Source organism: Cebus imitator, unplaced genomic scaffold, assembly GCF_001604975.1.
Source record: "Cebus imitator isolate Cc_AM_T3 unplaced genomic scaffold, Cebus_imitator-1.0 Scaffold71, whole genome shotgun sequence".
Lineage (NCBI taxonomy): Eukaryota > Metazoa > Chordata > Mammalia > Primates > Cebidae > Cebus > Cebus imitator.
The window spans coordinates 2,729,376-2,743,989 of record NW_016107386.1 but is presented as its reverse complement, the minus strand read 5'-3'; the positions used below and the strand labels follow the sequence as shown (position 1 = coordinate 2,743,989).

General features: G+C 43.7%; 1 protein-coding gene across 6 annotated transcripts in view; it reads left to right on the top strand.

Annotated features, from left to right (window-relative positions):
• The first annotated feature begins 10,583 nt into the window (after positions 1 to 10,583).
• Positions 10,584 to 14,614, top strand: part of BTRC (beta-transducin repeat containing E3 ubiquitin protein ligase) — a 191,334-nt gene continuing 187,303 nt past the window's right edge. For 4 of the 6 annotated variants that reach the window (XM_017531201.2, XM_017531202.2, XM_017531203.2 and 1 more), the window contains exon 1: positions 10,611 to 10,775. In XM_017531201.2, the coding sequence (XP_017386690.1) occupies positions 10,728 to 10,775 (48 nt within the window). In that variant the 5' untranslated portion in view covers positions 10,611 to 10,727. Of the gene's footprint in view, positions 10,776 to 11,137; positions 11,157 to 14,614 lie in introns of those variants that run through there. The other 2 variants (XM_017531204.2, XM_037739514.1) reach the window with 2 other exon arrangements.

Below are 14,614 nucleotides of genomic sequence, written 5' to 3'. Positions count from 1 at the left end.
AAAAAAAAAAAAAAGAAAAAACTGGCCTATAAGCTTCAAGAGTGTCATGGTCATGAAAGTTAAAGAAGAGATGAAGGAATTGTTTTAGATTGAAGGAGACCAAAGAGATATGACAACCAAATATAATTCACGATCTAAACTAGATCCTTCTGCAATGTCTCCCAAGAACATTATTGGGACAACTGGCAAAACTTGAGTGGAATCTGCAGATTAGGTGGCAGCTATGTATCAATGTTAATTTCCTGATTTTGGTGGTTGTATACTAGTAATATAGAATGTATTTGTGTGTAGGAAATTAAAGTATTTGAGGATTCTGGGGTTTCAGATTTGCAATTTTGTACTGCACTTGCAAGTTTTCTGGAAGTTTAAATTATTTTAAAATTTAAAAAATACCAAAAATGGAGTTAACTAATACAAATTACATTGGCTACAATCCAAATATATTGACTGGCCTTAAGAGTTTCATGGCCACATACAGTGTTTTTACAGATCACTCGTATCTGAGATGGGCATTCCAGGCAGACAGACTAGGTTGGAATTGGCCAGAAGAGCAGAGATGGGCAGATGCAGGGAGCATTAAGGGTAAGTAGATGGGTATGACTTGATCATTCAGTACAGACAGGGAAGGAAATAAGAAAGGAGAGGGAAAGCTCAGAGACTGGGGAGTTTGAACTAAATGTAGCTTAATTATATCTGTATTTAGAAACATTCTACTGTAAGTTTTTTATGGATATGTATACTTTTTATTAATGTAAAATATGCATATAGAAAAGTATAGAAATCATAAGTGTACAACTCAATGCATTTTTTTTTTTAAGACAGAGGCTCACTCTGTTTTCCCGGCTGGAGTGCAGTGATGTGATCTTGGCTCACTGTAACTCCACCTGTCAGGTTCAAGCAATTTTCATGCTTCAGCCTCCCAAGTAGATGGATCTACAGGCACATGCCACCATGTCCAGCTAGTTTGTGTGTGTGTGTGTGTGTGTGTGTGTGTGTGTGTGTGTGTGTGTATTTTTTTAGTAGAGACACGGTTTCACCATGTTGCCCAGGCTGGTCTCGAACTCTTGGCCTCAAGTGATCCGCCCACCTCAGCTTCCCAAAGTGCTGGGATTACAGGCATGAGCCAATGTGCCTGTCCATGGCCAATGAATTTTTATTCAATGAACACATCTGTGTAACCATCACCCAGATCAAGAAATGTTATAAATTCAATTCTCTCAGTCCCACCCACCTGCACTTCTTTACCCCATGAAAGGAAGTGCAGGTGGTGAAGCCTGACTGGCCTCTGTGCACACCTGATGGTACCTTCAGCAACTTCTCCTGTATGAGCATTTCTTTTTTTGGAGACAGGGTCTCACTCTGTTGTCTGGGCTGGAGTGCAGTGGTGCAATCACAGTTTACTGCAGCCTCGACCTCTGAGGCTCAACCGATCCTCCCACCTTAGCCTCCTGAGTAGCTGGGACTGCAGGGATGTGCCACCACACCTGGTTAACTATTTTCGTATTTTTTTTGTAGAGATGAGGTCTTGTTATGTTGCCTAGGCTGGTCTCCATCTCCTTGGCTCAAGTTGATCATCCCGCCTCTGCCTCCCAAGTGCTGGGATTACAGGTGTGAGCCACTGCATCCAGCTGCATTTCTCTTTTGTTGTTTGTTTGTTTTGAGACGGAATTTCGCTTTTGTCACCCAGGCTGGAGAGCTCTGGTGCCATCTTGGCACACTGCAACCTCCATCTCCCAGATTCAAGCAATTCTCCTGCCTCTGCCTCTGCCTCTCGAGTAGCTGGGATTACAGGTGGCCACCAACCACCATGCCTGGCTAATTTTTGTATTTTTAGCAGAGAAGGGGTTTCACCATATCTGCCAGGCCGGTCTCAAACACTGGACCTCAGGCTATCCTCCCACCTTGGCGTCCCAAAGTGCTAGGATTACAGGCATTAGTCACCGAACTGGTCCTTGGCCACACATTTCTTTTTATTTTATTTTATTTTTATTTATTTATTTATTTTTCTTCCTTACCCTGATTTTACAAGGCCATGCATTTCTTAATAATAGGCTGCCACAACTGGGCACGGTGGCTCACGCCTGTAATCTCAGCACTCTGGGAGGCTAAGGCAGGCAGATCATGAGGTCAGGAGATCCAGATGATTCTGGCTAACATGGTGAAACCCTGTTTCTACTAAAAATACAAAAAATTAGACAGGTGTGGTGGTGTGCACCTGTAGCCCCAGCTACTCGGGAGGCTGAGGCAAGAGAATTGCTTGAACTCGGGAGGCAGAGGTTGCAGTGAGCCGAGACTGCACCACTGTACTCCAGCCTGGTGACAGCAAGACTCCCTCTCAAAAAAAAAATAAAAAGAAAAAAATAGGCTGCCACACTAAAAACTAACAAAACAGGTGTTCACACCCATGAAGACAAAGTGTTAACAAGGAAATAGTAAACAAAGTGTAAACCGTCTTTATCCTTTACAGTTCAGTTCAAATATTATTGCTTTTGTCTTGTCCTGTTTCCCAAACAGAGCTAGTTAACATCCTATTGGATGCTACCATAGCATTTCCTGTATTCCTCACTCATAGTGATAATCACAATGTTGTAGTCTTGTTGTTTTTTTCCCCCCCCCGTTTTAGTTTTCTCATAGACAGTGAGGAAGGGAAAGTCTCTTGTTCTCTGTGTACCCTTCATGGCAGAGAGTTAATCATTACAATAATAATGGTTAACGCTTGCTGAGTTCTTACTCAATGCTCTGTGTTACGTTTATTAATTGATTTCATTCTTAGAGCAACCCTATGAAGAAGTTACCGTGATAATTGTCATTTTACAGGTAAGAAAAATGACACACAGGAATAGAAGTCAGATTTGAACCTAAGTAGTCTGCCTCCAGAGCTCAATGATGTTAACCACTCTAGTATACTGTTCTGTATAAAATAAGTTTGTGGTGAATGAATGGATAAATGAATGATGAATCATAATTACTCGGTTTGTTACTTAAAGTCACCTGGGGCATGAACAGAGTTATATTTGAGTTTCAATATACAATTAATTTTTTGGACAGCCTTGGTTCAGAACAGGGTTTCTTAACTTCAGGGTAATTGACATTTTGGGCTGGACAGTTTGTTGTTGGGGGGCTGTCCTGCACATCATGTTTGGCAGAACTCTGGTCTTTACCCACTAGGTGCCAGTAGCAGCTCCCATTGTCCCTGATTGTGACAACCAGAAATGTCTCCAGACATTGCTATATGTTTTCTGGGGAACAAAATTGCCCCCAGAACAACATTCATCTAAGGAAAGCTCCTTTTTTTTTTTTTTTTTTTATGGAGTTTTGCTTTTGTCGCCCAGCCTGGAGTGCAATGGTGTGATCTCGGCTCACTGCAATCTCCATCTTCAATTCTCCTGCCTCAGCCTCCCGAGTAGCTGGGATTACAGGTGCCTACCACCACGCCTGGCTAATTTTTGTATTTTTAGTAGAGACGGGGTTTCACCACGTTGGCCAGGCTGGTCTCGAACTCCTGACCTCAGGTGATCCACCCGCTTCAGCCTCCCAAAGTGCTGGGATTACAGACATGAGCCACCTCGCCAGCCCAGAAAGCTATTTTTTGATTCAGCAATCCCACTTCTATGTATGTAGTTAAATGAACTGAAATCATGATGTCTGTCAAAGGAATATATGCACTCACATATTCGTAACAGTATTATTCATAATAGCCAAGATATGAAATCAACCTAAGTATCCATCAACAGATGAGTGGATTAAAAAAATGTGGTATACACATATGTATATATTATTTATTTATTTATTGAGATGGAATCTACAAACCAGGCTGGAGTGTAGCGGTGCAATCTTGGCTCACTGCAACCTCTACCTCCCGAGTTCAAGCGATTCTCCGGCCTCAGCCTCCTGCGTAGCTGGAACTACAGGTGCAGGCCACCAAGCCCGGCTAATTTTTGTAATTTTAGTAGAGATGGGATTTCACCGTGTTAGCCACGCTGGTCTCCAACTCCTGACCTCAGCTGTTCCACCTGCCTTGGCCTCCCAGAGTGCTGGGATTACAGACGTGAGCCACCACACCCAGCCAAATGTGGTAAATATACATAATAACATACTATTCAGCCTTTAAAAAGAAAGAAATTCTGTCATTTTTTACATAAGTGAACTGGAGGACATTATGCTAAGTGTAATAAACCAAGCACAAAAAAACAAATAATGAAGCATCTCACATGTGGAATCTAAAAAAGTGAAACTCATACAAGTAGAAAGTAGAATGGTGTTTGGGGGGCCCGTGGGAGGGAAGAAATAGGGAGTCGTTACTCCAAGAGTACCAAGTTTCAGTTACACAGGAGGAATACGTTTTGAGATCTATTACATAGTAGAGTAATTATAGCCAATAGTAATGTATAGTCTATTTCAAAATAACTAAGAGTAAATTTCACATGTCTTATCACAAAAAAGGATAAGTAAGTGAGGTGATGGATATGTTAATTAGGTTGATTTAATCATTTTACATTATACACATATATCAAAGCATCACATGGTACCCCATCAATGTATACAATTACAATCTGTCAATTTAAAACAATATTAATTTAAAAAGGAAAGCGACTCTTTCATTATTTGTGCTAATGAAAGAAAAGGGAAAAACATAATCCAGAAGAACAACAAATGCGGCCGGGCGAGGTGGTGCACACCTGTAATCCCAGTATTTTGGGAGGCCAAGGTGGGCAGATCACGAGGTCAAGAGATCGAGATCATCCAGGCCAACATGGTGAAACCCCATCTCTACTAAAAATATAAAAATTAGCTGGGCGTGGTGGCACACGCCTGGAATCCCAGCTACTCAGAAGGCTGAGGCAGAAGAATCTCTTGAACCCAGGAGGCAGAGGTTGCAGTGAGCCAAGATCGCACTATTGCACTCCAGCCTGGGCAACAGAGCAAGACTCCATCTCAAAAAAACAAACAAACAAAAAAACAAAAAATACCCCAACCACAACAAATGCAAAAACTTTTAGTTGCCTATTTCAACACCTATTAGGAGGGACTATCTTGCCGGGTGCAGTGGCCCATGCCTGTAATCCCAGCACTTTGGGAGGCCGAGGCAGGCAAATCACGAGGTTAGGAGTTCCAGACCAGCCAGAACGACAGTGGCAGTAAGCCAAGATCATGCCACTGCACTCTAGCCTGGGCGACAGATGAAATTCCGTCTCAAAAAAACAAAACAAAACAAACCAACAACAAAAAAAGAAGGGACTACCCCAACCTTTCTCCTCCAATTCTAAACTTACCTGCATTTGTCCTCATATGCTTCTCCTCCTGTCTCTTAGAGGAGGCTAATCCCTCCATCTGTTTCTAGATCCCTTTCTGTCCTGTATTCTAAGGAACTGTTGCCATCATTATCCTCTTTCTTTTGTCCTTAGCCTTTCTCTAATGAATCTTTTCAATCAACATTTACATATTCTCAAGTCTCTCACTTCATTTTATTCCCCAAATTTTAATTTTGGAAAATATCAAAGCCTCAGAAAAGTTGCAAGAAGAGTACAACAAATTTCCACAGCCCTTCACCTAGATCCACCAATTCTTTTTTTTTTTTTTTTTTAATTGAGACAGAGTCTCTCTGTGTTTCCCAGGCTGGAATACAGTGGTTCGATCTCAGCTCACTGCAACCTCCACCTGCTGGATTCAAGCAATTCTCCTGCTTCAGTCTCCCGTGTAGCTGGGATTAGAGGCACATATCACCACACCTGGCTAATTTTTTGTATTTTTAGTAGAGATGCCGTTTCACCTTGTTGGCTAGGCTGGTCTGGAACTCCTGACCTCAAGTGATCCATCCACCTTGGCCTCCCAAAGTACTGGGATTATAGGCATGAGCCATGTCCAACCAGATTCACCAATTCTTAACATTTTGCTACATTTGCTTTAGTTGTCTCTATCTCTCCCTTCTTCCTTCCCTCTTTCTCTATCTCCACATAGATGTCTTTCTTATTTCCTAAACCAATTGCGAGTTAGCTGCAGGCCTCATAACATTTCACCCTAAATACTTCAGCATATATTGCCTAAGATATTCTCTGATTGTCTTATTCTCACAATTATCATACTCAGAAAACTTAACATTGATAAAATACTGTTATCTAATATACAGCCCATATTAAGTTTTTCCCTGACTGTTCCACTTATGTCTTTATTTAATTAATTAATTTTTTTTAAGAGACAAGGTCTTGGCCAGGTGAAGTGGTTTACACCTGTAATACCAGCATTTTGGGAGGCCGAGGTGCATGGATCACTTGAGGTCAGGAGTTTGAAACCAGCCTGGCCATCATGGTGAAACCCTGTCTCTACTAAAAATACAGAAATTAGCCAAGCATGGTGGCATATGCCTGTAATCCCAGCTACTCAGGAGGCTGAGTCAGGAGAGTCACTTGAACCTGGGAGGCAGAGGTTGCAGTGAGCCTAGATCACGCCACTGCACTCCAGCCTGGGCGACAGAGTAAGACTCTGTCTCAAAAAAAAAAAAAAGAGACAAGATCTTGCCACATTGCCAAGACTGGTGATGAACTTTTGGGCTCAAGAGATCCTCCTGTTTTAGCCTCCCAAAGTGCTGGGATTATGGGTGTGAGCCGCAGCATCCAGCCCTATTAATGCCTTTTATAGCTGTTTTCTTTGCTGTGTGTCAGTGTCAGTGTATGTGTGTTGTTCCAGTGTCCAATCAGGGATCATTCATTGCCTTTAGTTTCCATGCCTCTTCAATTTCCTTTGAACTAAAATCTTCCTTCTTTCAAACAAAACAATGCTTTCCTTAGACTTCCAACTTCTACACCTAACCATTGTGCTAGCTCTCCTCTCCTTCCCTTGACAGTCACATGTTTTATAAAGAAGAGACGCAGGAGTCTTCATATCCTCACCTCCATCTTTAACATGCTGCAGGCTGGGCATGGTGGCTCACACTTGTAATCCTAGCACTTTGGGAGGCTGAGGCGGGTGGATCACTAGGTCAGGAGTTCAAGACCAGCTTGGCCAACACAGTGAAACCCCGTCTCTACTAAAAATACAAAAATTAGCTGGATGTGGTGGTAGGCACCTGTAATCCCAGCTACTCGGGAGACTGAGGCAGAAGAATAGCTTGAACCTAGGAGGTGGAGGTTGCAGTGAGCAGAGACTACACCACTACACTCCAGTCTGGGGGACAGAGTGAAACTCCATCTCAGACAAACAAACAAACAACACTATGCTGCAGTATGGCATCTGCACCCCCCAACCCTTTCATGATCCTCGCTCGCCAGATTTTCCTCCTGCCCCTCTGGTCACTTCTTGGGTTCCTTTGCAGGCTCCTCTTCCTGTGCTCATCCTGTAAATCCTACAGTTCTTCAGGACCCTGTTTTAGACTTGTTGCCCTTTCTGCTGTTTATGCTTTCCCTGGGTGACTTTTTGTTGTTGTTGAGACAGGGTCTCACTCTCCCACCCAGGCTGGAGTGCAGTGGCCTGATCTTGGCTCACTGCAACCTCCACCTCCTGGATTCAAGCAATTCTCCTGCTTCAGCCTCTCGAGTAACTGGAACTACAGACATGCACCACCATGCCCGGCTAATTTTTTTGTATTTTTAGTGCAGACGAGGTTTCACTGTGTTGGCCAGGCTGATCTCGAACTCCTGACCTCAGGTAATCCACTTGTCTTGGTCTCCTAAAGTGTTGGAATTGTAGGTGTGAGCCACTGTGTCCGGCCCCCTGGGTGATTTCATTCTTTGTGGTGGGAGAAGTGGGAGTTGGGTTTCATTTACCACATATTTGCAGCCCAGGCCTTTCCAACTTCAGTTTTAAATATCCAATGGCCTCCCCAGCATCTGAATCCATGTAGAAATTTCACATGGATTGGTACCTTGAAGTAATATGTCCAAAAAAAAAAAAGAACTGATTATCCTCCTCCTGCTTGGTCCTTGTACTGTGCTTTCTGTCTCAAAAATAAAAAAGGCATCCTTCATTCATTACCTGAGCCAGATGAAGTTATTTTTGACACATCCTTTTGACATCATCCATGACACATCTAATCAATCACCATACTCCACTGATTCTTCCTCCTTAGTATCTCTGGAATCCATCTACTTCGTTCTGTTCTCACCACCTCATTCAGGCTGCCATCATCTCTCCTAGGAAGGAAAATTTCAGCAACCTCATAACCCTTTCCCCAAGCTTCCAGCTTTGATCCATTCTAAACTCTCCTCCACCCTGGACTCTGATTTTCTGAAAACGCAAATCTATTTAAAAAATTGTTCAGTTAATTTCTCACAGCTCTCAGGATAAAGTCCAAATGCTTTAACTTGGCCTATATGCTGGAGTGAAAGTCAAGATGTTTTATAGCTGGTAAGGTACAGGCCCTGATGCCAGTTAGAAAGCATGTCAGCTGATTCATCTGACCAGTTTATGCCAGCTAAATAATGCCTTGCTTATAAAGCCCTATACTCTTCTGCAGTCTCATCTAGGGCCACTCTTCCTCTAAAGTCCCACTGACTTTGTTTTGGTTCCCAGAATGAATCACCAAAAATGTAGTTACCTTTGCCTGGAATACTCATTTCCTGTGGCTGCACCATCGTCCCACCCCATCTTTTTTTTTTTTTTTTTTGAGGTGGAGTCTTGCTCTGTCGCCAGGCTGGAGTGCAGTCGCGTGATCTTGGCTCGCTGCAACCTCTGCCTCTTGGATTCAAACGACTCTCCTGCCTCAGCCTCCTGAGTAGCTGAAATTACAGGCGCATGCCACCATGTTCTGCTATTTTTTGTATTTTTAGTAGAGACAGGGTTTCACCATATTGGCCGGGATGGTTTTGATCTCTTGACCTCATGATCCTCCCACTTCGGCCTCCCAAAGTGCTGGAATAACAGGCGTGAGCCACCGTGCCTGGCCTCCACCCCATCTTTTAGTTTAGGTTTTTTTTTGTAACTCCATTACATTACTGCCTTAGTCCTCTGAAACCTTCCAGCTAATTTTCATACGAATAGTTTGAAGTCCCCACTTTGCACTTGTGTAGAATTTTTTTTTAATTCAAGAGCAAAACTTTTTATTAACTGAAAGCCTATTATGGGCTGAGTTTTGTGGACATAGAAGCTAGGCCAAAGTATCAACAGAGTAAAAATGTAAGCTCCAGGAGGAAAGAACTGGGTCTGTCTTGTTCACTAATGAATCCCCATTTCTTTTTCTTTTTTTAAAAATTCATTAATTTTATTTTTATTTCAATAGCTTTTGGATTACAAGTGTTTTTTGGTTACACGGACGAATGGTATAGTGGTGAGGGCTGAGATTTTTGTCATCCAAGTAGTGATGAATCCCCATTTCTTGGCTTACTATTTGTGAGGTGAATGAATGAATAAAATAGTTTAAAATGAAGATTTTTCCCATAAGTGAAAAAGTATTTTCTTAGCTCATTTATTTTATAAATTCAGATGTTTTGTTCAAGATTGTGACAATCTAACTCACTTTTCTTTTTCTTTTTCTTTCCTTTGACAGAGTCTCGCTCTGTCACCCAGGCTGGAGTGCAGTGGCATGATCTTGGCACACAGCAACTTCCGCCTCCCAGGTTCAAGCAATTCTCATGCCTCAGCCTCCTGAGTAGCTTGGATTACAGGAGCGTGCCACCAAGCCCGGCTAATTTTTGTATTTTTAGTAGAGACTGGCATTTCTCCAAGTTGGTCAGGCTAGTGTCAAACTCCTTACCTCAGGTGATCCACCCACCTCGGCCTCCCAAAGTGCTGGGATTACAGGCGTGAGCAACCGTGCCTGGCCCCAAATCACTTTCAACCAAACCCTCGAGTTTTCTCCTCCTAAGGTAGACCCAATTTCCAAAATAAACTTATATTGTACCTTTTAAGGCCAAAGAAAATACTTATATGCTTTATTTGCTGGAGGCCATTATATTCCACTGTTGAAGGACTTTTGTAAGTACCTGTTTGACCCTTAGTGCAGGGCTTACATCCCAGGGTTAGCAATAGCAAGCTATGTGCTTCTTGAGCTCTAAACGCCAAGAATTTCCTGAGCCGAGTTCTATTCGGTCCTGACTTGCTGTGGGAGAGAAAAGATTCCTCGGGAGACGTGTGGGTGGCGATAGCTTAGGAGGACCTTGAAATGCTGCATTGGTGTTTGAGCTGCTGCCAGGTGCCCATTGACCCAGCTCCTCTGGGTCGCAAACCTCCCGCAGACGCCAGATATATGAAATCTGGGGACGTTCAGCTCTCTAAAACCACAGTTCGCAGGCTCTAGGACCCCTGATTCTTCTCAGTTTTTCTTAGTATTTGGGCTACAGGTGAGGCGTTGGTCGCCATCTTGATATCAAATGCCCGGCAAACCGCTACCGGCGTCCCTCGGTAACCACGGAGACACCCATGCCCCTCCCGTTTCTCATCCTTAGAGGCTGTAAACTACAATTCCCATCAGCCGAAATCCTCTGCTTGAGGGCAAGTTATCTAAATCTGACTCGTCCGCAACCGCAACGCCGCCGCAGTGAACTGTGGGAGTTGCGGTTCACGGCGTAGCCTCAGTTTTTGCTTAGGGAAGCTTTAGAACTACTAATCCCGTGAGCCAGTGGGCTTTCTCCTGCTCACTGAGAAGCCGATTCTTCTTGGCCCCATCAGCCTGTGCCTGAGAGGTAAGAGAGGGCGGGGGGAAGGAAGAGGAGGCGGGATCCGGGCGCTGCGTTGGCTGCGGCCTGGCACCAAAGGGGCGGCCCCGGCGGAGAGCGGACCCAGTGGCCTCGGCGATTATGGACCCAGCGGAGGCGGTGCTGCAAGAGAAAGCACTCAAGTTTATGGTGAGGAGACGGTGCAGGCCGGGGAACTGCGGAGGCGGTGGCGTTGGCGGCGTTGTTGAGCTCGAGCCTGGGCCGCCAGCCCACTGCCGGACCGGGCAGCGAGACCCTGGGCCGAGGCTGGCGGCAGGGCGGCTGGAGGGACGGGATGGGAGCTCCGGAAAGGAGGCTGGGGGTTGCGGAGCGGACCCAGGGGTGGGGGCAGCAGCTCCGCCATCTTGTGGATGAGAGGCCAAGTGACAGCGGGAGCTTAATCGAGGAGGGGGCTCCAGGCGGCGCGCGGGGCCCTGGAGGGAAAGGGGCGTGGGGACAGTTACTGACGAGCGGAGAGAGCTCTGTGGAGAGGCGCCGTGAGGCCGCTGGCTGGGCCTTCCCTGTGTCAGGGTACGCGTAAGGCCCGGGGAGGAGGTGCATTCAGGACTGGGGTAGGCGAGCGCGGGATAGAGGGCAGACAGATATTGTGGGTAGAGGGGAACGGGCAGGGCTGGATGCAGATGGATTTAAGGGTGGAGGAGGGAACGCTAGGGCTGGTGACAGGCTTATAGTTTTGTAGAATGAGGAGGGATGATAGCCTTTGCCTGGAAGGTGGAATCCCAGCTTGGCCAAACTAATGTTGACAAACTCTGGAAGGGAAGAGGCCTCACTAAAGAAGATGACGACTGGGAATGAAGACCTAGGGCTACAATGACAGTCCCTGGGAGGGGAAGAGGATGTTTACAGTGAACTAGAATTACAAATGTAAGGGAGAGGGATACGTACTCTACTTTGAAAGGAGAAGCTAAATACTATAGGAAGGACAGGGTGATGAAAAGTAAGAGGAAGATTGGTCAGGGAAACGGGTACAGGAGATTGGGGGCAAAATGAATGTCTGACGGGGTAAGCAAAACAAAATTTGAAGCTAAATTGTGGGATCGTAAAATGTGGAGGCCAGGTGCTTTGTATCATTTTCTGGGGAAGGAAAGGCCGTGGAGAGTTGCAAAGACCCATAAGAAGTGATGAGATCAGTTGAGAAATTCAGGAGATAAAAAGGGTGGAGGTAGAGAATAAGTCAGGGATAAGTCAGGATTTGTGATTACCCATCAGTTTTAGGTTGAAGCACAGTGTGAGCAAAAATTGGATTTTGTGGGTGTGTTTAAACCCCGTGGAACCTCTTTAACTTTGTATCACGCTTTTCTTTTTGCTATGCTTATCTATGGCAAACTTGTATAGTCTGATATTTGATGCTTTTAATCTGATGCTTCTTGGATATCCTAGGTGTAAAACCAGACTTTGTGGTTACAACTAAAGAATGATGGAATGCATAGACTTTAACAGGTAGCCTTAGGGACATTGATATTATTTGCAGTCAAGTCTTGCAATTTCAGAAGTTATTGTGACTTGTCACTCCAAATCTTACTCCTTTGCTTAAAAAATAGTTATTTTGTATCTTTGCCTAAAATACCATAACAAATCCAAATAAAAATGGATACTAACTTAATTGTATTTTAGGCTTTTAAAGAGCCCCATTTAGAGGGAATACTTTTTCAGAAACTAGTCAAATTTACTAAAACTTTATTTTGTATTAGTGTTTTCAAAAACACCTAATTAAAGTTCAAGGGTATCATTAACAAAATTTCACTGAGCCTGAAGAAGGTTCTTGGATTTCTACCCAGTGTTAAAATTCTAAATATAAAGAAGAGATCTTGAAATTTTATTGGACTTTAGAAGTAAGAGAAAGTTACTAGACTTAAGTCAGAAAACCGATACTGCTTATTTTTGTTTTTCTACTTAGAGGGATGATTTTTTTTTTTTTTTTTTTTTGAGTGCAAATAATCATTTTGGTTCTTATTTAAATTCAGATTCTGGAGTCCAGGGGTTCTGTCTCAGGAGACGCAGGAATGCATTTTACTTTTTGAGACCTAGCCTTGATCTGTCACCCAGGCTGGAGTGCTGTGGCATGACCTCGGCTCGCTGCAACCTCTGCTTCCTGGGTTCAAGAGATTCTTCTGCCTCAGCCTCCCGAGTAGCTGAGATTACAGGTGCGGACGACCATGCCCAACTAATTTTTGTGTTTTTAGTGGAGACGGGGTTTCACCATGTTGATCAGGATGGTCTCAATCCTCGTGGCCTGCCCGCCTTGGCCTCTCAAAGTATTGGGACTACAGGCGTGAGTCATTGCGCCCAGAAGAGGGTTGACTCTTAATCCTAATCCTGACACTTGCATCAGATTTATTGAATAATGTGATTTACAACTCATAAAGAGACATTGTGAGATCATCCTTTTTACTCTCAGTTAGACTTCAGCCTAGGAACATTCTCAGCTGCTTAATCTCTGCTTTGTACCAGGGAGTTATGTTTTGATAATGGCCTCCTAGTTGAATTAAGGTGGACTTGGAGATGACCGTGTAATAGTTGCAGTTTTTAGGGCACCACACATTAAATCTTGAATCAGTTTCCATAGGGAGAAGCCAATTTTTTCTTTAATTTTAGTGCTTGCATTATTGACCTTTCCTGCTGTTTTGGCTGCCGTTTTACAAAAGGTCAACTAGAAGAGGCTCATCAGAATGACACCTTAATAAAAGAGACAGAGAATGAAGAGTTTGAGATTGGGTACTCTCTTTCAGTGCAGTAACAGTCTTACAAATCTAAGTAAGCCACAACTTCCTTTGGTGCCATTTACCCTGCTATAGCATGTCTGTTGATTCAGAGTCAATTTTAAGAAAGGAAGATGGTTGGGCACGGTAGCTTACGCCTGTAATCCCAGTATGTTGGGAGGCCGGGGTGGGTGGATCACCTGAGATCAGGAGTTTGATACCAGCCTGGCCAACATGGCAAAACCCCGTCTCTACTAAAAATACAGAAATTAGCAGGGTGTGGTGGCAGGCACCTGTAATTCCAGCTACTTGGAAGGCTGAGGCAGGGGAATTGCTTGAACCTGGGAGGCACAGGTTGCAGTGATTCAAGATCGCCCCATTACACTCTTGCCTGGGAGACGAGCGAAACTCCATCTCAAAAAAAAGAAAAAAAAAAAAAGGAAGGAAGATACTTGAGCTAGCATCAAATAATTAATGCACAGTACACGTGGAATAACTATTCTTTTAATCAAACTGACATTTTTTTGTTAGTATTTGGCTTTGTTCTGGTCTTAACCTTTCCCTCAATTGTGAATCGCTAATGACAACTTTTATACAGATGCCATAATTTCCATAGTTTAAAAAAATGTAAAATTGGTTTAAAATGCCAGAATGAAATGGATACTCTCACAGATTTGCTCATTGCTATTAACGTGCTTTGATAAGGAATTTTACAATAAAATCCTATTAATGAGACTGATGATTCAGAGATAGCCATAAATCACACATGATCGAGACTTAAAGCTTATTGTTTTACTTGTAAAAAAAAATAGTTTAAGCAGAATGTTTAGCTTTTAAAAGCAAATAAATGATATTGAAAGCAACCGTTTACATTAAATAACTTATGTGCTAATGTCTCTCATTTAACTTTAGCAGGTCCTCAAGGACCTTTCCTAATACTTCTTTGGTTAACAAAAGTATAAACGGAAACCTAGGAAGAGAAATGAAAATGATTTTGGGAATATAGGCCCCCAAATACACACACACACACACACACACACACACACACACACTCACTCCCCAGGCTCACATGATCCTCCTGCTTCAGGCTCTCAAGTAGCTGCAGGCACACACCACTATGCTGGCTAATTTTTTTTTCTTTTTGTGGAGATGAGGGTCTCCCTTTGTTGACAGGGGTAGTTTCGAACTCTTGGGCCCAAGGTCCTGCCTTGGCTTCCCAGTGTTGGGATTACAGGCGTGAGCCACCTTGCCCAGCCACGTTTCTTTTTT